This window comes from Pholcus phalangioides, unplaced genomic scaffold (assembly GCF_987345545.1).
Source record: "Pholcus phalangioides strain wild (caught in Gottingen) unplaced genomic scaffold, Ppha-v1.0 ptg000039l_1, whole genome shotgun sequence".
Taxonomy (NCBI): Eukaryota; Metazoa; Arthropoda; class Arachnida; order Araneae; family Pholcidae; genus Pholcus; species Pholcus phalangioides.
The window spans coordinates 8,982,638-9,006,452 of NW_028301625.1; the positions used below are offsets into that span (position 1 = coordinate 8,982,638).

General features: G+C 36.0%; 1 protein-coding gene across 5 annotated transcripts in view; it reads right to left on the bottom strand.

Annotated features, from left to right (window-relative positions):
- Positions 1-384: 384 nt before the first annotated feature.
- Positions 385-23,815, bottom strand: part of LOC149065551 (synaptogenesis protein syg-2-like) — a 199,321-nt gene continuing 175,890 nt past the window's right edge. For 4 of the 5 annotated variants that reach the window (XM_089253852.1, XM_089253851.1, XM_089253849.1 and 1 more), the window contains 2 exons: positions 10,091-10,269; positions 385-1,545 (listed from right to left, as the gene is read on the bottom strand). In XM_089253852.1, coding sequence (XP_089109978.1) covers positions 757-1,545; positions 10,091-10,269 — 968 coding nt within the window. In that variant the 3' untranslated portion in view covers positions 385-756. The remainder of the gene's footprint in view (positions 1,546-10,090; positions 10,270-23,815) is intronic. The other variant, XM_089253853.1, reaches the window with a different exon arrangement.

Below are 23,815 nucleotides of genomic sequence, written 5' to 3' on the forward strand. Positions count from 1 at the left end.
AAGTATATAAGACATGCAAGGGATGTTTTTGAGGATTACAGGACAACAGCAGATATTCGGTATTATGAAGAATAAGGGGGATGGAGAAGGAGGAATGGTCCACCCCGTCCGGTTCAAAAACACAAGACGAAGAAGTGTACAACATGGCGAAAAGCCCGATGAATAATACTAGAAAAAAAAAAAAATTTGAATGATGTTTCAACGTAACAGATCTCAGTTATAGTCCGTGTCTTCAAGTCTTACTGTTTTACAGCATCTGGAATCTGTATATTTTTTTTATGAAATACCCTGTATTATGGGAATATTAGAATTTAAATCTGTGATTTTTTAATTATGAATTATAAAAAGGAAATGAATAAAATTCCATATAAAAATGCGAGTCAGTGAAACACCAATAGTAATATTTATTCAAAACATTCCATCACAGAAATACATCGCATCATCTCTTACGAGAGCATTCTCTTTTCATTCCAGATCACATTCTAGATACATATACTTTTGAAATGACAAGAACCACAAACTTTTTCACCTGTAGGTTAAAATCACAAAGATACAACAACGTTTTGTATTTTCCTTTCTCAACTTTTTTTTATAATCACAATATACACACAACAATACACGATATACAACATTGATATAATTTTATCATTTTTAATATTGAGACTGATCAAGTAGCTTATTCGCTCAATTTCACACTCCAAAACGACGTGGCCCCTTCCTGGTGGGAATACGTTTTTCGCATTCCTTTAAACAATCTCAGAAATATGTGTTGTAAGTCTCTGGTCTATCTGGTGCCTTTTCTTCTTGGTCTGAAGCCAGATACTGAGTGAGTGCTCCAGTGGGTGCATCCAGATTCCTAGTGGTACTGGGAGGGCCTGATACGGTCTTACTGCAGTGTGGCTCTGAAATAATGGGTGGTCTGGGAGAAACAACCAAACCAACATTAACAGTAGGATTAAAATCAGCTGAAAGGATGGTTTTATCTGCATGGAATGGAGCATTCTCAATGGCTTTGCTCGTAGAAGGTATTTCTTTTCTCACCTTGTCATCAGATGTAAGATTATAATCGCAATCATAAAAAGGTCCTTGTCTGTAAACATATCTATCAACAACGTCATAATTTCGTCTTCCGACAACAACGTAACTGCATCTATCGACTTCACCGTAATTATATCCATCTTCGATTTTGTGGGTATATCCACCGTAAGCGTATTTATTCTCGTCAATTTCTTCGATACTCCCAGTATTTTTAACATAATTAAAGTCATACGTGTCATTATATCGAGTAGAAAGAGGAGTCATAGCCATGGCTGTGGAAGCAGCATCTCTGTCCTCCGGAATATTAATTGGATTCATTTTGGTAGCTTCGGAACGAGCTCTCATTCTCTCCATACGAGCATCTATACCGTGATCGAGACCTTCTGTGCTGCTGAATCCACCCTCACCACTGCTATGTTCCATGCTTCCAGAGTTATTGTCAGGACTTTCATGATTTTGATTTTCATCTGATCCTGACCCCCTTCTTTCCTGTCTAATGTTCCTGGGCTGCAACAAAAAACTCAAATCAATCTAAATACAATAAAAAAATATTCAGTACATTTTTTTCCACTGTGGTATTTAAACCACGACGTTTGTATAGTGTTTGCTGATGTTTAATTGCTTGGAACGTATGTCTAGTCGCTTTGCGTAGCTGTTCAGACAAATAAAGATTTAAGCATAGTTTTTGTAGAAACTAGATACTAATCCTATAGTTTAAACTTCAGTGATTCTTGACGCATGAAAATTTTGATATTGATCCAGCTGATATGACTCTACCGGTTTACAATAACAGAAACAAATTTCAGACTACAACGTTGACAACAGTCAAAGATTATAAATTTAGCTCTTCAAAGACCACACTAGTCTTGTCCCTCAGATGAGTTCGGTTGAAACATACTGTAGTATATACCGTCGTTTGAGAGAGGTGTAACAGTATGTCATAAATGAATCGTGAATTAAGAAATGCAAAGGAATTCAAAAACTTGATTTTTAAGGGCAAAAAACATCCAAACATTTTTTCCCTTATTTTCTAAATTATATTTTTTTTACAAAGAGCAGAAATATGCCTAAAATTTGTGATTGTTAGTTGGGACGTTTTTGTTTGCATGGAATTAGTAGGCTGTTGTTAATAAGTGATCTACTAATCAGGTTGGATTCGTACGTTAACAGGTGGTTTTCGTTTCCTTTTTAGGACTAGAGATTCAATTATGTCCGTAACTCAGAGTGGAAAATCAAGAGATGAAAGAGAATCATTTGAAGAATAGACCTTGTATCAAACCTATAGGGTTCTTAAAAATTTCCGACACAAAATTTGGATGTAAGTAAAAAAAACATGAACCACATTCACCACAAGAAATTGAACTACAGTAAAACCTCGGTAAGTCGTCACTCGTGTTATCAAAAAGTTATGACGGCTTAAGAGCGAGTGACGACTTAAGCAAAGTGCTGTCAGTTTCAATGTTGTGAAAATCGTATAAATTTAAAGTAATATAACATTTATTAAAATATTAATTAAAAATACGATATTAACAAAACTTATAGATTACAAAAGAGAAAAAAACGAAAGTTCTACCTTTTTTGAGCTTTAGTATTTAAATTATTACGGTAAAATACATGGGTACATTTACGATCAAAACCAAAAATTTTTAATTAAGATTAATCAGAGCAATTGTTAAAATACAGTTAGCAACTCTGTACAAAAGAACTATTACACATTAATTTCACATATACATGCCATTTAAGTTTAGGGCTAGTTGTAGTTCATGATACAAAAATAAGGTAATGTTGAACACAGAACCCACTTTTGACTTGAACCTGGGCAGGGAAAGCAAACAGAAGACACCACTTGGGGAAAAATGTCTGGTTTTTCAACAAATATATTTTGTTTAAATTTGAAGTCCCAAATTAGTGTGGCCCATGCAGAAATCCGGCCCAGCTTCAACAATCTTAAACGTTTTAAGGGTTTTTGTTTTATAGCCGACAAATGAAAATTCTCAGCAAAACTTTCGTTACTTGAGCTGTTTCCCTTTTGTATATAAGTTTTACTTTCTCCTTTTGAAACATAGCAATGCTGTTATCAAGTTCTTTTTTTTAAAGGGAGCCAAAGAAATTATCTATTCCTCTCTCTCAATCTTTTCCATAGTGACGAGTTAACCGAAATTAGCGCGAGTAAACGAGGATGTATGAACAATATTATCTATAGAAGGTGAAAAGGACCAAAGAAAAAGGACGACTTAACGAGGTTTTACGGTATATTCACAATGGAAATAATGATCAGAAATTCCAAAGAAAAAAGGAGAAAGTGGTCACTGCTTCAGGCGCGTTTGGAACCTCATTTTGGAGGGGAATCTTCATGAGGCACATTGTGGCATTCTGTAATGGAACTTTCAGGCAAGAGTTATCGTCAGAGGTGCTGATGTATGAAACGATAGGGTCCTTTCGAAAGTACGACAGTCAATCAATCAGGTGCACCTCTGCTAATGGGCAGAATTTTGAGCACTTGTTTTGAAATCGTATTGTGTATAACTATTGTTCATTTCAAGCGTAACAAAGTTTTTCTTACACTTATTACTGTATAATATTGTGTTGTGTGTACCCGTTTTTCTATTTTTATCATCTTCAGGTCATATTTCTGGTCACGTTTTCCTTTGGGAATGTGGTTCAGTTTGGTGATCTCTTATACAAATACAACGCCACAACAGGCAAAATGCCCAACGAGGTGGCTGAGAAAGTGTATTTTTCTGTAGGTGGGCTTGAACCCATGTACCCTGAACTTTTCCCATCTCTAACTCCGTATCTTACCAACCCACCACTACAGCACTCTCTTCCTCCCCATTGTGTATTTTGTGCATATTTTTTTCAAGCACTCTGCATTAGGGAATGCAGAATAGAATTCCGAATCTAGAAAGATCTAGAAATCGGAAGTTGGTTGTTTAACCCCCAAACTGCTCTCATCCCCTGATCACGATGGACGTAATTGGCTGTTAATGGCTTATTGACAATTTGAAATAATATCGATGTTTTAGAATTTTTAAAATGAGATATTTTGGTCTTTTTGCTTTTTTTATTGCTTTTAACTAGCATGTGGTTTTAGAAAGACTGGTTTGTTAGTAGGGTGAATCGTCAGCAGCTATTTACTTTTGTGCAGATGCCATCTATCTTCTCTCAAAAGGATGCAAGAACCACCAAAATCTTATTCCTTTGCCCATAAGAAAAGGTAAATCTCCGACAATTTTCACTGATAAAAGGTTGAGATTTGAACATGTGTCTGTAGTTTAGCTTTAACGTCATTTATTCTAAATACTAGTAATAAACTGTTTTTTACTGTATTGTGTTGCCTTTAGAATGGACAGATTTTCACAATAGATGAAAAATTTAAGAAAGCTAAAAAGTTAATTTGATTGCTACGTTTCATTTTACTAAAAATATTGTTTAACCATCAAAGTAGGCATCGTATGTTACAGTGTGGAATTCTTAACTTCAAATTACTTTTTCCATTTGTTTCAACAAAAATTATTCAAGTTTTGAAATATTAATATTCAAACTTTAACTAGCACATTAAGCGTGAATAAATCTGCGAGAATATACTAACAGAGCTGTAGCCATTCTGATAGTTCCACGTATCTTTGGCAGCGTAGGAAACTTCAAAAGACATGAACAAATACGCTAATCTCATTAGTTCGATAAATAACTATTAATGGAACTAACAATTTGATTTCTCGGCTAGAGCCTTCGTGACATCTGTTAATGTATTTATTCATTATGGTTTTCTTTTCTTAATTTTTTTTTATATTTCTCTTGTGAGCATGATGAAAAATTTAGGAAAGTAAAAAAATTGAATTAGCTTTTTTTTCTGTGATATATTCATGCACGTTCCATTGAAAACAACTTTCAGTCAAACATGCATCGGATTCACAAACTCTAAAAATATCGTTGAAAACAACAGAGCATTCCTCACAATTTCATTTCGCAATTTCAACTATTTTTTTCGTCACCTGGTTATTTTATGAACTTACGAAAGCTATATAGACAACGATTTATAATTTAAAACTAACTTTAAACTTCTGAAACCAATAATGATTTAGCTATTATTCATAATCAGAATAATCGAAAGTGAATAAAAAATTTAATGACCTAAACTTTAATATCTCTTTTTAACAAGTTAAAGCTTCAAAGAAAATAATGACCACTTGTTGAAATTTTGTATGTATCTTTCGCGTTTTATATGATGATTATTTTTCATTGTAGTGCAAATCCTTAAATCTGGCGTTTTTTTGGAAAAAAAAAACACACACACACACAACAACAGACAGATTGACAAAAATATATCATAAAAACAACGCAACTTACACACCATTATACAGACACACACAACATTTTGCAATGAACAAAGCACACAACACGAGTACATATTACACATACACACACAATAACAGACATAAAATTTCACAGGCACCAAAATATGAGAGCAAACAGATATGTACAATACACAAACACCACATGGATATGAACTCAAGCAAGGCAGATGTTATAAGATAGTGACGGAATATGTGTATTCACACATACACACATACACAACACGAATAACCTCAGGCAAACGTATTTGTATATATATACAGGCAGATATATATGTACGTATATAGATGATACATACGCATGTGTACCAGGACGAGTTATAATTTCGCTTAGCTTTCGATTACGTACAATGTTAAAGCATCATGTATTATCCAGAACTCGCGATTACAACGATCGATAAAGTAGGTGATATATACAACACGAATCAGTCGAAACAGCAGTTTGAAGACCTTGAATTCTGCATCAGAAACTTTTCAACGATATTAAAAAAAATGTATTTTAAAATACCGAACGCCTCAATGGGAAATATCAATACCTTATGAGAAATGACAATATCTTAAAATTTTACATAATATAGCAGTTGACGGGGTTTTCAATAGCTATAGCCGACGATAAAAAATGATATCACTTCTCTCTCCGTAGATAACAGAAAAATTAATTCCTTAAATATAGTATTCATTAAAAAATTGTGTTGTTTTGAGATCTTTATACAATATGAATTTAACGAAAATGTCATAAAAATCCCTTATACAATCTATTTTGTTTATGAACCCACTGGGGTTTCAAATACTTTTTTAAAACCGTTAGCAAAAAATTCAATAAAAAGCCTAGCGACACAGCCACGAACTGCAAGACTACACTAAATTATTTTTTTGTGATGAGTCGAAACTATTAATTTATGAATTTTATTTACCATTCCAAACAATATATTGTTATTGAAAGTAACTTTGAATTGATTAAATTTTGAAAATGAATGTAATCACAAACAGTGTGAAATAGGGAACCTAAAATTCTTTGAGCGACAAGTTTTGGCATTTGGCACCTATAAGGTTATTTATGATTGCAAAACTGACTATATTTCATCGAGACAAATACGAGTTTTAAGATTGTTGAGGAAAAATAAAAGTACTGGACATTTCATCGATTTTTGCCAAAATTATTGCCATTTGTTTTTAAACCAGCTAAAATATGCTTGTGAATATTCGCTCTCATTTTCTTCTCACTCGAATTCAAACACTAAAACAAAAGCCACAACAGGCAAACTTTCCAACGAGGTGACTGAAAAAATCATGCCCATAAAAAGTATGAACGTCAAGTACAGTCAACTCACGATAAGTCGAATTCCGTTGAATCAAATATCTGTTTAAGTCTGTTTTCTCGCCACTCTAAAATCCTCAATATCATTTTATTGTTCAAATTTTTCCTTGAACTAGTTTTTTGTATGCTTGATAAAGCAGCATATACAAATACAAGGCCGCAACAGACAAAATGCCCAACGAGGTGGTTGAGAAAAAGATGCCCATAACAAATATGGATGTCATATGTTTCTAAAATACAGCATCGCAATTAAAAATGCATGCCAAGAAAATTAAATGACGTTTCAGAGATATATAGCAATGGACTAAACATTCAGTATTGCCATTATAAACAATATTCTGGTCTACAAAAATTTTCAACCGATATTGAAATTATAACTCGTCACGGTTTTTTTTTTTTCAATTTTCAACACACATATGCAATTATTAAAACAAATACATGCGATTCACCAATCTCCTAAAAAAAAAAAAACAGTGAAAAAAACAAAACAAAACACAATTACAAAAACACATAATTCACAAAATTCACAAGCTTTACAACATAAAGAGCATTTTGTGTGTGTATTGTTTCAAATAACGTCGGCATAACGAATTTATTGTATTCATTATACATTACTGTTATGAAACTAATTATTCTTTTACCTCTATTATTGAATGATTTCCACAGCTATTTATGAAATTAAATATTATTATATTCGTATGTGTGTTGTGATCTTTAATAAGGTTCTTGTTACACTTGAGACAATGAAAAGCGACACGATATTTTACTTTGAATATTTGCTATGATTGTTCGTCATATATTACCTCAAAGTTTTAAATTTTCCTTCGGCTAAATTTTATCTTTGTACTTGTGAAATGAGCACAAATGTTTGCAAAATTACAGAGCCTCGTTAAACGGTCCTCTAGAAAATGCGCTCAAAGATTTTCTCAGTTGAAAAGTAAGGGGGAGAGAAAGGAATAGCACGAGGGAGAAACTGAGGTTTATTTGGAAGAGGCGTGCGTGCCCAATTATTCTAAACGTCAATTAGGCCTTAACGGTATCGTTTAAGTTTTGCCCCACGGCACAAACCACGCCCTTACGATGTCTTCTTACTCTGGGTGCATTTATTAATCTTTTGCGCCGCTGGTCTTATTCTATGCACGAGATTAAGGGAGTGACGAGAAGACGTAGAAATTTCTTGAAAAACCTTTATATAAGTTAACGTATACCCCATACTGGTTCAAGATATGTGAAACAGCCGATCTTACTATGTAATATGAACTCATTTATCATCGCGCATGTTATTGATGTATCACAAAACTCATTGGTTATATTTTTTTAACTCGACTGCTCGAACTTTATACAGTCAACCAACGGTTAACGAACTTAATTCTTTTCAGAGAGAAATCTGGTCGCAAACCGAAATTATTACTTCCATAGATATCAATGTAAAGAAATTAATCCGTTCCTGGCACTCAGAAGATCTCTATTTCGAACTTTTACAACAGCTTCTGTGAGGAAGCAATGGTTACCATAGAAACATTACTGAAAAAATTACAATAATTCGAAAGAGATGAAATGCAAACAAAATGAAAACGATGCTAGGGGGAAGTCTGTCTTTCTTGAATATGTATCATCTATAAAAAAATCTCAGTGTCAAAACCCTCAAAATGTCCACTTACAACACTATCCGCCCACAAAATATACTCCAAGCCCAGTTACTGGTTCTGTGAGACACTTGTACCAAGCTTTCTAAATAAGAACTATGCAATGTACGCTGATGAAATAATGATTCCAGAAGTTACTGACTATTACTTCTATAATCTATACGAAGGTTTTAACAGCTGGCTGATGCGAAGATGTATTCAGGAAAGAAAGAAAATTCAACTGTCCTCGCTGGGAATCGAACCCACGCCCGCTCACTTACCGGGTGAGTGCCCTAGACCACTAGACTACTACTAAACCACACATACACCTGGTCCATATTCCTCTAACGAATTGGTACATGCTGAAATGTGCGTGTACATGTTATGAACCTGACGTGAAGTTTGTTTGCTGTGTGTGGTGCAGCCACCTGCCATCAGTTTTTTTCTAATTATGAGTGAAGTGTAATGATTGAATAACTGCATCGTTGTAGGACTGTTGCTCTAGACCACTAGACTACAAAGGCAACGAATGTCTCAATCTTTCCTTCGAGTTCGAGTGCACTGAACGGGACCGTACATGGACGGTCGGACCTAACTCAGGCCAAAGCTCACAAATGCTGACACTGCCACCAGATGGCGACTTATCTGAGGATGATGTCACTCTCCACTATCCATACGATAGTTTTTAACAGCTAGCTGATGCGAAGATGTATTTAGGAAAGACAGAAAATTCAACTGTCCTTGCGGGGATGTATTAGGAAAGAGAGAAAATTCATTTTCGCATCAGCCAGCTGTTAAAAGAAGCCTTCACAGTTCTATGTCAGATATTATTGCAAAACATCTATAAAAAAGTTTCTCTCTTCAGAGCTTCATAAAGTTTGAAATGACCTGCTGATCAATGGGCTGGATAAGAGGAGCAGTTTTTGGTGGCGGGAAACTTCACTCTAATCAAAATATAATTATTACTCTATGAAATATAATTCAACCAAATTCTGTCGGGAAGAAAAATTGTAATCTCAGACTTCTGAAATATGCTTCCTTAAGGATTCAGACCGTTTTGCCTGTTCGTAAACCGAATCATATTTTGTTGTTCGTAAACAAAATTGTTCAAAAACCGAGATATTCGTAAACCGAAGGTTTGACTGTATGGATTCAACTGTAGATACTATTACGTATCTGTTTACGTTATTTTCTTTAGAAATTAAGTTTTAGTCAGAAAGACTCAGGTATATTACTTTTTACCAGGTCATAATATTCACTTTGTTACCAGATTAGGGGGGGGGAATTAAAATTTAGAGCCCTTTAAAGTTCTTTTGTTGAGATGATTCTATGCTAAATCTATCATGGACGATAATAAAGGAAACTAACAGAATCTGAAAGCAGTCATCAAAGGAAGCATGACGAAATATAAACGAAGAAAAGACTATAGAGTGATTGAATATCGAGTATCTCCGAGGCGAAAGCTTTTTTCAGAGTGTTTTGAGAAAATTTTCAACGAGACTATCAGAAACATTCCAAGAACAATACATGTTTTCAGTTCATAGCTATCTGCTTGAAAGCACTGCGATATAACTATATAATGTATGTACGCTACCTCCGATTGTGTGTTTTGTGTTAGACACGAATGACGTAATGTTTCGTTGTTGTTAGATAAGACGTGCATTAAATCGTTAATTTAAGTAAGTAAAGAAATGATTGGAAATGACTTACTACCAATACACACACAATGAGGAAGGAAAATTTCAAAAGATTACCTCACCATCTGCACGGCGTTTTTCGTAATAATATTTGATGACCAATCCTAGCACAACGCTTGCCGTAACTCCACTAATTGTGTATACAGTTCCAATAAAAGTTGCACTGTTCAAGCCATAAGCATCGTCACCGGGGTTACCAGGTTTCTTTTGTTTTCCTACTTGGTCGTCCGGATCACCTGGAAGAAGAGCCTCAGTATAAAAAAAAATTGTACTTACGTTTTAATTCTGTGCTTGTTTCACTACATCTAATGACCAATTATAACTTAATTAAAATTATTAGTTCTGTAAGTTGGTAAAACTACAGGGTGATTAGGAACTCGTGGGACAAACTTGAAGTTGTGGTAACGCTCACTAAAATCAACATTTTTGGTCAAAGAAGATGGGAAAAAACTTCCTTCTGAAACACACATAAAGGTACTAATGGGCACCTTGTTTGAGCTAATACAATACGCTTGTTTTCTCGCTACCATTAACATCTTTCACACATGAGGGTGTCTAATATCAATGCTGCTTATGTTTAGGCTAACGACTATTCACACCCTTTACTGCTGCCTCTTACCAGCAATGTTTCTTTATCAATGAAAGATGTCGATGATTCACGATTTCGTTACATCTGCCATTATCTCCACTCGACATAAGGGAAACATTATGTTAGGCTTTCGCCCAATCTCTTTGGACATTTTTTCGAGGAGTCTAAACAGTGAATAGCAACGAAATCTGAAACCCATTATATATATAATGGCATCTTCTAAAACATTGATAAATCAACAATGCTGGTAAGAGACAGTTGTACAGAGTGTGAAGTTGAGCGTTAGCTCAAACATAAACAGCGTTAATATTAGATTCCCTTCCGTGTAAAGGATGTTGTTGATAAGAGAAACTATTTTCAAGCACATACTATTAGCTCAAGTATGACTCCCTTTAGTGCCCCTCATGCTTAAGTTTCAGCCTTACATCGTTAATTTGAGTGAGCACCTCAAAGTTTGTCCCACAAATTCAGAATCATCTCGAATATTTTGATCTATTAAAAAAAAGAATACGAACGTGGTATACTATAAAAATAAGGAAATGATATTTCTTATATCGATTTTGTCACATCATGGTAATTTTAAGTATACGAGGGTTAATTAAACCTATAGTTTGTAGCCGAAACCAAACGGGAATGCTTCCATGTTTCTATAACCGGGACTTGAAACCCCAGAGGGTGGTGGAAGATAATTTATATGAAAGATAATTTTGCCAAGAAATGACTTAAAAAAGATTGATTGAAAGTAAATTAACAATTGATCTTTTGCCCCCAAAGTTCTTTTAAAAATCAACTGCGCGAATTGTACGTACTCGTATTGTGCATTTTGGATTTTTTGCCATCACACAATGAACACGTTTCCTATATAATTATTTATTCACGATCATTAATTTTCTCAACATGGCTTTTTCAGTGATTATAGTACATTACAAAAACAGTGAAAAATATCACACCATAGTAATAGTAAAATAATAATAACTCAGTTTTGAAATTGAAAACAAATGATATCCAAACGAAAAAAGACGGTACTGTTTATAGCAAAACGAAGAAAGAAGAAACTAATTAACATTTGAAAGTGAGATATGAATCCAATTTACACGATAAGTCAAGATTTACGCATGAGTTAACGTCGGTGCATTTTGATGAAACCGATATTGATGTTCGTGCAGCATGGTGCGTGGCCCAACTCACACTGTTCATCAAATAGTTTCTATTTGTTCTGAAGATTTGTTTAGATATTTAGCTTTATTTTTTCAGTCCAGACTTGAATTTCTACTGTCACATCATTGCGTCTAGCGCTGTCTCATGAATAGTGTTTTGAATAAGAAATTGAATTGCTCCTTTGGGGCACTGTCCGGGCTGAATTTGGTTTTGAATGGTTCCCAAACTTCTTGCGTTACGTTACACTCAATACAGACTCACCTTTGAGAAGAAAACAACCAACAACATTCCACAGCATAGTTCCATAAACATAATATGCAAATAAGAATAGAGGAAAAAAAACCATTCCAGTTCTCCCGATTTCTATCTCCAGTGGTGTTCGACTTTTCTGTTCAATCCGGCTCTGTTAATTTAGGTTGGAAAAGATTCTATAACAAACAGGTTTCAAATTGGCAATAAATTTATACATAATAACTAGGTCTATGTTTTTTATGACCTAAAGTTGAAGCGTCGTCTATGATCTGTTAAAAAACTTAAAATTCAGGTGTTTAACCTACCACCACGATGTTTCATATTCAGGACATAAAAATTCGAGCCCTAATAATAACACATTAATAGTTAGACCTGTTACTTCGGTTTCCCTTAAACAATAAGATGAAAATTTTTGACTTCAGTATTAATCAAAAATAATTTTTCCATAAATTGGTTATGCAAATTGTCAAAAATAATAGGAGCTATTACAGGGCTTTCATATTTGGGACACTCTGCAGGATTTAGATTTGTGTATGGGACTAATAAGGGGTGAAGTATTCGTAGTACTAACTTCATCGTAGAATATATATATATATTACATGGATTTTGCGTACGTGTGAATTCTTGTCTAATAATTCGTAATGTAAATCGATGAGTTGTACAAAAAATAATGCAATGCCACTCGTGAAGGAAAAATAAAAATAATCTGTTACTTATATATACTGTGTGTGTGTGTGTGTATATATATATATATATATATATATATATATATACTGAAAACTATACAGAAAACTTTCTGTTAAGAGATGCTGAGTTTAGGAAAGAAAAATTCACCTCTGTTTCTACGGGAACAGAATCGACACCCTCTCGTATTTTGGACGAGTGCGCTGCCACTACCCTATAAAAGCAGCTTCCTTGGAGCGTATTTCGAAAGGTGCTATGGCATGGACAATTTCTCAGCAAATTCTCTCTAAAAATCAGCATCTCTACATAACAGCCAGTTTTCTGTGTATCTTGTATTAACAAGTTGAGAGGACATGTTTCTCTACATATATGTCGCCATTTGGTAGCCTTGATGTCATTTACGAGCCATTAGCTGATTTCTGTCGCCGTCCATCGAACGATACACTTAGGCATACATACGCTCCAAGGAAGAAATATTCTATTTGTTTCTATAGCGTAGTGGTAGTGCAACCACCCGTAATGACATAGGGCGTGGGTTCGTGTTTGTGAGTGAGTTTTCCGTATATATTGTATTCAAATGTATTTTGTATTTTTAATTTTGATACATGATTCTATTATCTGTAATTTCCCTTTTATGCAGATTCCAAGTCGATATGCATTTCTTTGATAATATCTTTGATAATGATCTTTGATAATGATCTTTGATAATATCTTTGATAATGATCACTTAATATAATAAACTTTTGCTGTACGATTAAAGGTTTAGCCCCACTAAGCAATAATTAAGTGCATATTTATAAATTCGTGTTCATTCGTGTTCGTGAGCAGAGGGATAGGTAGAGAGAAAGAGGGGGGGGGGGGTGAATAAATGTTTCGAAACTATTTGAATGTACACCTTGAGTATTTTGTTGACTACGAGTATAAGTACGTATCCCAGAGTAGGATCGTTGATTAAAATTTTTGGATAAAGAATTGAAGGTCGTGTGAAATGATATAGTTTTCAAGCATCAAAAATTTCATTAAAAAAACATGCACATTTCCGATGTTAAAAAGCTTATATAAATATCTCGAATTTCTAGCCTTCTACCTACCGAGCCAAGGATGACCTCCGATATATGGCACCTTCATTTCCCATCCAACTCCAATGGTAGAAAATTGCGGTATGCCGATCTTACCGGAGTTGGTGTGCGGTAAAGTAGTCCTCTAACGTAACGCAATGATCGGTAACGTACTCTTCGGGTTTGGATTTTTTATTGGCAGTACCGCAAAAATATACATTTAATTGAAGATTATGATACTCACTATTCGAAAAAAATAGGTGGCAGTACACAATATATGGAACAAATATCGACATATTCCTGGGCACACGTTTGAGAGCAGCACGAGAAACACCCGAAGGGAAGGTATATCATCATCATTGCAGTGATTCCGAAATGGTGTGACATTCGTGGCACCTGGAGTGATATGAGAGGCACCTTGGGGGTATCACAGTTCCTCGAGATCTGCAAGGATGCTGCGACATATTTCAAATTCCCGCGAATGTAAATTAAAATTCGGAAACCGTTTCATCATCTGGAGAATACCGATAGTACCTGAATAAAAATATCGTTAGCTTTCAGGCGGTTGACATCCAGTTTTGATGCGTATTTAGATTTTTGGATTTGAAAGAATAAAAACTGCAAATAATCAACAAAACATTGTTTGATTAAGTAGGTTTTCCCACTTCTGATTGTTTTAATCGTGTTATTTTAATGCTGAACGTGCAGAGCATTCCATTAAAAATTCCATAGAAACATACTTTATTGATAGTTTTGGAGAGTTAAACCAATTCAATCATTAATGGAAACGTCATATAATAAGACCTCCAAACACAGACCTGTGTAGCCTGAGCTTTATGCACTCTAAAAATATAAATAGTGAAATACACGTGACGTGCAACAACAACACAAAACGTATATATTTTCATTGTTTTTTTTCAATTTAAATAGCCTCATAAAAATATACTTACCCAAGTAAAGTGGAGACATGATCCTCTCTCATATATTAGGTGACTTACCTTCATCAGAAAATCACCTTTCGACAGTTATAAATATTACATACTCGTATCGAAACATATCCATAAAAAAATTGAGAAATTAAATTTGTATAGACATAAAAATGTACAGGGTGTCCCTTAAATTCGTAAATAATTCAAAAGTTCATAAAAATTGAAGGAATCGGTGTATTCGAATGCGGTTTGTAAAAAATGTTATTCTCACGAAAGGGAATTTTTTTCTGGTACTGAAAAGTTCAAAAATCAAGGGTGCAAAAGTTCAATTGAGGTTCAAAATAGAGGGTGCTGCATGATAGTAAATAATTAGAAATATGCAAATCAGAGTTCTATAAAATGGGATTAAAAGCTTATTTCTGAATTTTCCGGTTACTGGCCTCTTACATAAGGTTTTCACTGTGATGTTGACATTGGTGGATGAAGCACCATTGGTGAAGTTGTTGTTACGGCTGAAGCTTCACGAACGTTTCAAACACAAAAGAGATTAAAGAAAGGTTCAGGCCCAATCGCTCTTGCCGGACTGGTTTCCCTGGCCCTCTATCAACGAAAATGTGAACTAATTTTTTTTCTGTACCAAAAGAAAAAATCCTCTTTCATGGGAATAACTTTTTCTCAAACTGCATTCATATATGGCAATTTCTTCAACTTTTATGAACTTTTAAATTATTAACAAATTTATGGGACACCCTGTATATAGATGCTTATACTCTTACCTTCAGAAATTTTAGTGAATGAATCGGAATCAAAGTTTGGCTTCATAGATTCAAAAAACATTTATTCTTCGTCAAAGCCGAAACTACGAAACGGATAATATTACAGGGGCACACTATTCATCAACTGCCAGGAAAAAGCCGTTTTTAACTGACGTGTGACATGTTTTGCTCATGTACCACAAGAAATATTGTATCAATGATATGGCAATAGGTTCTTCTGGAACATAAACATATATATTTCTTTAGATAGCCAACTCGATGGATATTACTATGATTTTTTTCCTATGGAGTGATTTGATGAACTCAGTGTATGTTTCTGAAAGGCCATTGCCCTCTAACGAAGGATGTTTTTCCGGGAATGATGTTCATGCATGTTATGCATCAAAAGGATGTTTTCCCGAGCATGATATTAATGCATGTTATGTTAATGACGACACCTGTATATAGATTTTTCGTATATATCAGGTTATTCATACGTATTATATTGATAGACGCATCGTCCGATGATTATTATTTCTTTTCGGTCTCGTTGTCAAAGAGTAGAAAAATATTTTCAATATTTTAGAACTTCTCATTAAAAGTTTCTATTCTTGTTTTCTTTCCAGTATGAACTACCATTCAGTTTATAATATAGTAATACCCCAAAGTTACACACGCGATAGTTGGGATCGACGAAAACCGCGTAAGCTGAATTTGCGTAAACTACGGTATGATTTTGCATACAAATTTATACAAATATTTGTTAATTTAGACAAAAATTTAGAAAACACGTCTCTTTCCTTCCTACTACAGTACTTTCCTAACTTAATAAACTTTAATTTGCCTCCGTGACTGCAATCCTGTCCTTAAAAAGAATATGCTGTATTCCCTAAAATCTCTGTACAAATGAAAGTCACGTATTGAACGCTTTGAAGGTTTTGTTGGTCCATCGTAATAAAATAAGCCATTTGTGCTTATCCATACTTTAGATAAGACAACCATAATTTTTTTATGGGCAGGTTGACAGATTATATTTTATTATAATTATTAGTTCTTTCGCGATAATTGCTCGTGCATTGGGTTGATGTATTTAGATATATTGGAACATACATATACAGTATATTTTTCATTGGTATCTTTTTTCAGCTACCTCGTTGGGCATTTTGCAAGTTGAGGCCTTTGTATTTGTGTTTGGAGGCAAGAAAACAATTTTCACCTGTGGTGGGTTTGAATTAACTGAGAGTTGCAGATCTGGTGCATTGTCATCAAAGAGTGCCTCATTAAACGAAAAGTTTTCAAAACTGGCAATAAAGTTGGACTTCGGTACGAAATTGTGATGTTTTCTGCAAAAATGCAGATATCATACAAGCCTTGGAATTAAATTTCTAAATGAATAGTAATGTTCCATTTTTAGATAGTGCAGCCACTAATTATTCGGTATAGTTTCATTGCACATATGGTGTTCGCATTTAAAATAATTCTTACTTAAATTAACACTTAATTAATCCTTACTCTCTCAGCAATAATCCCTTGATTATGATGAATTTCAGAAACATAAAAGACAAAATTATCCTTTTCTTGGTATAATCACAGGAGAAAATCAACAAAAAAAGGCAAATAAAACCAAAAATCGCGAAATTCCTAACACGTTTCGACACAAACAATTCCGTCTTCAGAGGCATCCCAATTGGGTTGGTTACCAAATTTTCACTCCCGGTTGTTCAGCGGAAAAATACTTCTGTTTCATTCTGACCACGTCGTTTGACTTGAGCAGACGTATTTTTCCGCCGAGAAATCATGAGCGGAGATTTGGTAATCAACCCAAGTTCGATCCCTGGTCAGTGATATAGTGGTTATATTTATCCCCTTTGCAGACGGCACCCATTGTTTGTGCACAAATGCCTTGATTTTTATTCTGTTTGCTTTTTTTTCTGTTGATTTCCTTCTGTAATATCAGAAATGTGTATTTATCACAGGAATCGCGCAACTTGGGGTAGCGTAAGTCGGGGAACTATTGTATTTAACGCATAATATAGCTAATTGTATGTTTCTGTTTAACAAGTTTTCATTACGTAACATTTATTGAACCACACACTTATACGTAGCTCAAGTATGATTCTGCTCGGTGACAAATGCACGCCTCAACTAGAGGGTCATAGTAAATGCATTCAGAAACAAATGTGTTCAATCGAACATTGAAAATGATGTGCTTTCAGGCTTTCATGTGGAAAGTGAAATAGCTCAAAACCTCCTATTATATTGTCTTTGGAAATAATTTGTGTATATCCACTTATAAACATGGGGGTTGACAAATTTGTCATTTGTTCTAAGTACATCACTAATATTTCCGCGTGAGAGATCTGCTTTCATTCATCGCGCATTGCACCTCCAGTTATTCATAATACACCGATAAATCTTTCACGCATTGTTCGCATATTTGACGCGGATCACTATTCTAGGAACATGGCGAAATTTCATGATGAATGATGATTCATTAAATTTTTCTTTCCACCCCTCCCTCTCTTCCCACGCGTTCGGCAAAACTTTACTATATAATTTGATTTTCAATTCGACATTGAAAGATATCGCGTGATGACACGTTGGGGCAGCTATTCTTCGGAATACGCAGATATATAAGAGCCTATAACATTTGTTTTGGTGTTATATATATATATGTATATATTTTAAAGGCACTCAACACATCTTTTAATCTAGTTTCCCCTCTTCGATAGATAGGAGAATCCTTTCTTCTCAGAGAACGAAAAATAAGAACTTGTCAGAATTTTATTTTCTCGAGAGGGGAACAAGCAAGCAAAAGGAAAGGAAAAAAAAATGAATGGAAGGGGGATATATAAAATAAATATGAATGGTTTAGTGTGCGAAGAATTTCTCAGGTACTTGTGAAGTAATTTGGATTTCTATTTTTATTTATTTTTTGGCGAACAAAACACTTACACATACAAAGGCCACTGCAACAATCTATATTTATGAGGCTTCCGCTGTTGAAATTGTGCATTCCGTGAAGTACTGCCGCGCTCTCACCGTTTTTCATATACATCACGCTTTTTTCGAAATTGAGTACACCGTTATACATCTGGGTTATCTTGCAATTTTATAATGCACAGAGCGATATCGCTGATAAAAGTATTTGCTATTCAGAGATTATTTTGGTTTTCGGTATTTTTTTTAATTGGTTTAATTTTTTTAAACGTGTGTGTATAAAATTTCAATTTTTTTTTATTTTTTATTTTCGGATGAGTACAGATACTGATACAGATACACTGAAGAGGCAAAAAAACTGGTACACCTGCCTAATATCGTGTAGTGCCCCCGCGAGCTCGCAGAAGGGCCGCAACACGACGTGGCATGGACTCGACTAATGTCTGAAGTAGTGCTGGAGGTAACCATGAATCCTGCAGGGCTGTCCATCAATCCGTAGGAGTAAGAGGGGGTGGAGATCTCTTCTGAACAGCACGTTGCAAGGCATCCCAGATATGTTCAATAATGTTCATGTTTGGGGATTTAGGTGGCCAGCGGAAGTGTCTAAAGTCAGAAGAGTGTTCCTGGAGCCACTTTGTAGAAATTCTGGACGTGTGGGGTGTCGCATTGTCCTGCTGAAATTGTCCAAGTCCGTCGGAATGCACAATGGACATGAATGGGTGCAGGTGATCACACAGGATGCTTACCTACCTGTCACCTGTCAGAGTCGTATCTAGACGTATCAGGGGTCCCATATCACGCCAACTGCACACGCCCCATACCATCACAGAGCCTCCACCAGCTTGAACAGTCCCCTGTTGACATGTAGGGTCCATGGATTCATGAGGTTGTCTCCATACCCGTACACGTCCATCAACTCGAAGCAATTGGAACCGAGACTCGTCAGACCAGGCAACGTGTTTCCAGTCCTCAACAGTCCAATGTCGGTGTTGTCGGGCCCAGGCGAGGCGTAAAGCTTTGTGTCGTGCAGTCATCAAGGGTACACGAGTGGGCCTTCGGCTCCGAAAGCCCATATCGATGATGTTTCGTTGAATGGTTCGCACGCTGACACTTGTTGATGGCCCAGCATTGAAATCTGCAGCAATTTGCGGAAGGGTTGCACGTCTGTCACGTTTAATGATTCTCGTCAGTCGTCGTTGGCCCCGTTCTTGCATGATCTTTTTCCGGCCGCAGCGATGTCGTAGATTTAATTTTTTACCGGATTCCCGATATTCACGGTACACTCGTGAAATGGTCGTACGTGAAAATCCAAATTTCATCGCTACCTCGGAAATGCTATGTCCCATCTCTCGTGCGCCGACTATAACACCACGTTCAAACTCACTTAAATCTCGATAACCTGTAGCAGCAGTAACCGATCTGACAACTATGCCAGACACTTGTTGTGTTATATAGGCGTTGCCGACCGCAGCGCCGTTCTCTGATTGGTTCCATATCTCTTTATTTGCATACGCATGCCTGTACCAGTTTTTTTGGCTCTTCAGTTTACATGAAGGAACGTTTTAGAATGAGAAAAAATCATTTCTTCATACCAGTAAGAATTAAAAGTAAATTTTTCCGAATGCAATTCTTGTCATTATTTCCAATAGTTATTTCGTTTTTTCTCATTATACACGGTGACCGAGAGACTCATGAACAAATTTTAAAAATTGATAACACATAAACCACCTGACATAAAAAGGTACAGTTTACACTAAAATAATTATCATGGCCTAGATTTTTTTTTTTGATAAATTTTTATTTTTTTGGGGAACAAAACACAAATACAAAGGCCACTGCAACAATCTATATTTATGAGGCTTCCACTGTTGAAATTCTGCATTTTTTGAAGTACCAAAACGCTCTCTCACCGTTTTTTCTATCATCATCATCGTCGTCGTCGTCGTCATAAGCATCATCATCAACAACAGGAACCATTTTACATCCACTGCTGGATGAAAAGGTCTCTTCTAAATTTTCCCATTTTGCTCTGTCTGATGCTTTAGCCATCCAGTCAACTCCAGCCACTTTTCTGATCTCGTCGATCCATCTTGAGTGGTGACGCCTTCTCGGACGTTTAACACCACGAGGGTATTAATCTAGAATACTTGTGTTCCATCTGTTGTCCTGTCTTCTTGCAATATGTCCATCCCATTTCATTTTAGACGTTTAATTCTTTCCATGATATCATATACCTTTGCGCGGCTCCTTATCGAAGTGATTCATTTTCTGTCTCTTCTTGTGATGCCTAGCATACATCTTTCCATGATCAGACAGATGTTGTCTGTAGCCTTTGTATCGTCTTGCTTGTGAGTGTCCGTGTTTCAGCTCCATAAGTCAGTGCTGGTAGCACACACTTTCCTTTTCAGGCATAATAGCATGTGACTCTTCAGAATTAGTTTTTGCCAAAAGTGGTTTCATATACATCGCGCTTTATTCGAAATTGAGTATACCGGTATACAACTGGGTATATAATTAGTAGTTATAATAGGGTATATAATAACTAGTTTTATAATGCACAAAGCGATATTTTGTTACAAAGTATTTGTTCCTCGCTGATTTTTACGGTTTTTATTATTTTTTAAATTGGTTTAATTTTTTTAAGCGTGCATATGATATTTGAATGTTTTTTCGGGTGAGTACAGATACCGCTTCACATATAGGAATTTTTTTCAAAAAAAAAAAATCATTTCATCAAACAAGTAGGTAGGAATTAAAAGTAAATTTTTTCGAATGAAATTCCAATTCGTGTTATTATTTTTAATAGTTATTCCGGTTTTTTTTTTTATTATACAGGGTGGCCGAGAGAGTCCTGGACACATTTTAAAAATTAATAACAAATCAACCAATTGATGTAAAGAGGTGCGGTTTGCACTAAAATACTTATCATGATCTAGTATTTTTTTGATGACTGAAAAAAAATGCTCAAGTCTCACTCGTAGGTGGCGTTGTTAAACGAAAAACTCGATATAACATATAAAATGCAGCACAAACAGGACGTAATTAATGTTTATGACAATTTGCGTTACATAAAACCATCACATTTAAATATGAGTTCCCTCTTTAGATCGGGCTCATCTTCCCTCATCTAAACGGATGAAAGGATGCTGATGTTGAAATATGATAGTTTTTTATGTGTAACTCAAATTATCAGAAGTGTTAATTATACACCGTTTGTGTTGCATTTTATGAGTTATGTCGAGTTTTTCGTTGAAAAGTGCCACCTGGGAGTGAAGTTTAACTTTTAAAGTTTACTCTTTTTCTCCTATCGAAAAAATATCCGAAAACTCTAGGCCATTATGAGTATTTTAGTGCAAACCGCACCTTTTTATATCAATTGGTTAATTTGTTATTAATTTTTAAAATGCGTGCAGGACTTCTTGTCCACCCTGTACTACTATGGTTTATACTGATTTACTGAATGTGAAATGAGATTGAATTTAAATTTGCCTGTTATGGCTCATGCTTTGCTATTTATACAGTGAGACCTCGGTTATCTGAGTCTCGATTAACAGAGTTTCGTGTTATTCGAGGTACTTTTTATGAGCTGATTTAAAAAATTAGGCTCAGTGAAAGGATTTTCTAAACGTCTTTTGTTGCGACAGAACTGGTTTGCAGAATGTCAACGCCCGTGTTTCAAAGAGTGGGTGATATTGCCCTTAGAGAAGGGACCAGTGGGGTTGGGGGGGGGGACGGGAAAACTACAGATACACAATATGGATCCTATGGTCATATCTTAAGGATTATTATTTTTCGGAGAATGGGGTTGATGAGACGGAAAGGTTTTTGCAAGATTCTAGATTGGACAAAAACTTCAAACCTGTTGTTCATGAGCACATTGGTGCTCCAAAATGCCATTTTAACGCATGACCAACCCGGTCATGGCCCAGGGGTCTTAAGTGCATGGGGAGGGGTTTGGTACTATTATTTCCAGGGGTAAGTATGTAAATTGGTAGGCAGGTAGACACAACTACACTGGTGTAAGAAATTAAGAGAATTTGCAGACTTGGTTATTATTTCTAGAATTACTGTACCGATTTTAATGAAATTTGATATGTACATACATTGATACAATACAAAACAAATACATAACAATTCAATAATTGTAATACACACGCATGATCGTGCGTAACACTCGTTGGAGTCGGAAGGTATGAAACAGCGGTTGCAGAATAAACAAAAAAATGGGTTAATAGATAGGTTAATAGGGGGTATGGTCCCCTCTTACAGATATACAGGTCTCGCAGCGTGATTTCATACTTGAAATAAGGCAGTTTATCATTTCCTGTGGCAATTGGTTCCACTCGTTCAGCAACGCTGTTTTCATTCCCTGGATGGTTCCCGGAGGGGGGTTGCGAGTTGCAATTGCCCTCCCCAGAGCGTTCCAGACATGCTCTATAGGGTTAAGGTATGGAGATCTGGCTGGCCAATCCATCCGGTGAATATCCTCACCCTCTAGAAAATCGTCGAGCAGAAGAACTCTATGTGGCCTCGCGTTATCGTCCATTAAAATGAACTCAGGGCCAACTGCACCCCTGAAAAGGCGAACATAGGGCTCCAAGACCTCACACCAGTCACAGTGCACAGTGCCTCTTTCAAAGACATGGAGAAGTGCGCGGCCATCCAACATGATGCCTGCCCAGACCATTAAACCTCCTCCGCCATAATGGTAGATTTCGCGGACATTGGAGGGTAGGTAGCGGGTCCGTGGTTCTCTCCATATGAACGTACGGCGAGAATCTGTGCTTAGGCTGAACCGGGACTCATCAGTGAAGAGAACGGTCGCCCATTGATCCATAATCCAATCTCTATGCTCTCTGCTCCATGATAAACGGATTCTCTTGTCCGTAGAAGTGAGCGGGACGCAAACAGCAGGTCTTCTTGCAAACAACCCTCTCTCATGAAGTTTTTTGGAAACAGTCACCCTTGATACACGGGTTCCTGTGGCTGCATACAAGTCACGAGAGAGCTGAGAAGCTGTAGCACTCCTGTTACGCCTCGCTATAATCGAAAAATGGTGATCTTCTCTGGCCGTCGTGGCTCTTGGATGACTTTGCCCAGGCTTTCTCTCGATGGATCCGGTATCCTGGAACTGTTTTCATAAATTACACACGACGCTGGGCGTTAAATTGAACTCTCTACAAATCTGGACTTGAGATTGGCCTACTTCTAGACTCCCCACAATTCGCCACCTCATTCCATCATCTAAACGTTGGTGGTTACTTATTTTTACTGTTACAATTTGAAATTAATCGATTACTGCAAAATAACACCAAGAAATTCGCCGGGGTGTGCTAGCGAACGAAATGCGTCTTAACTTACGCGCGCTTATAAAGCCCGTTTCTCTGCTGACTTCGCCTACACACACGTGTACGGTT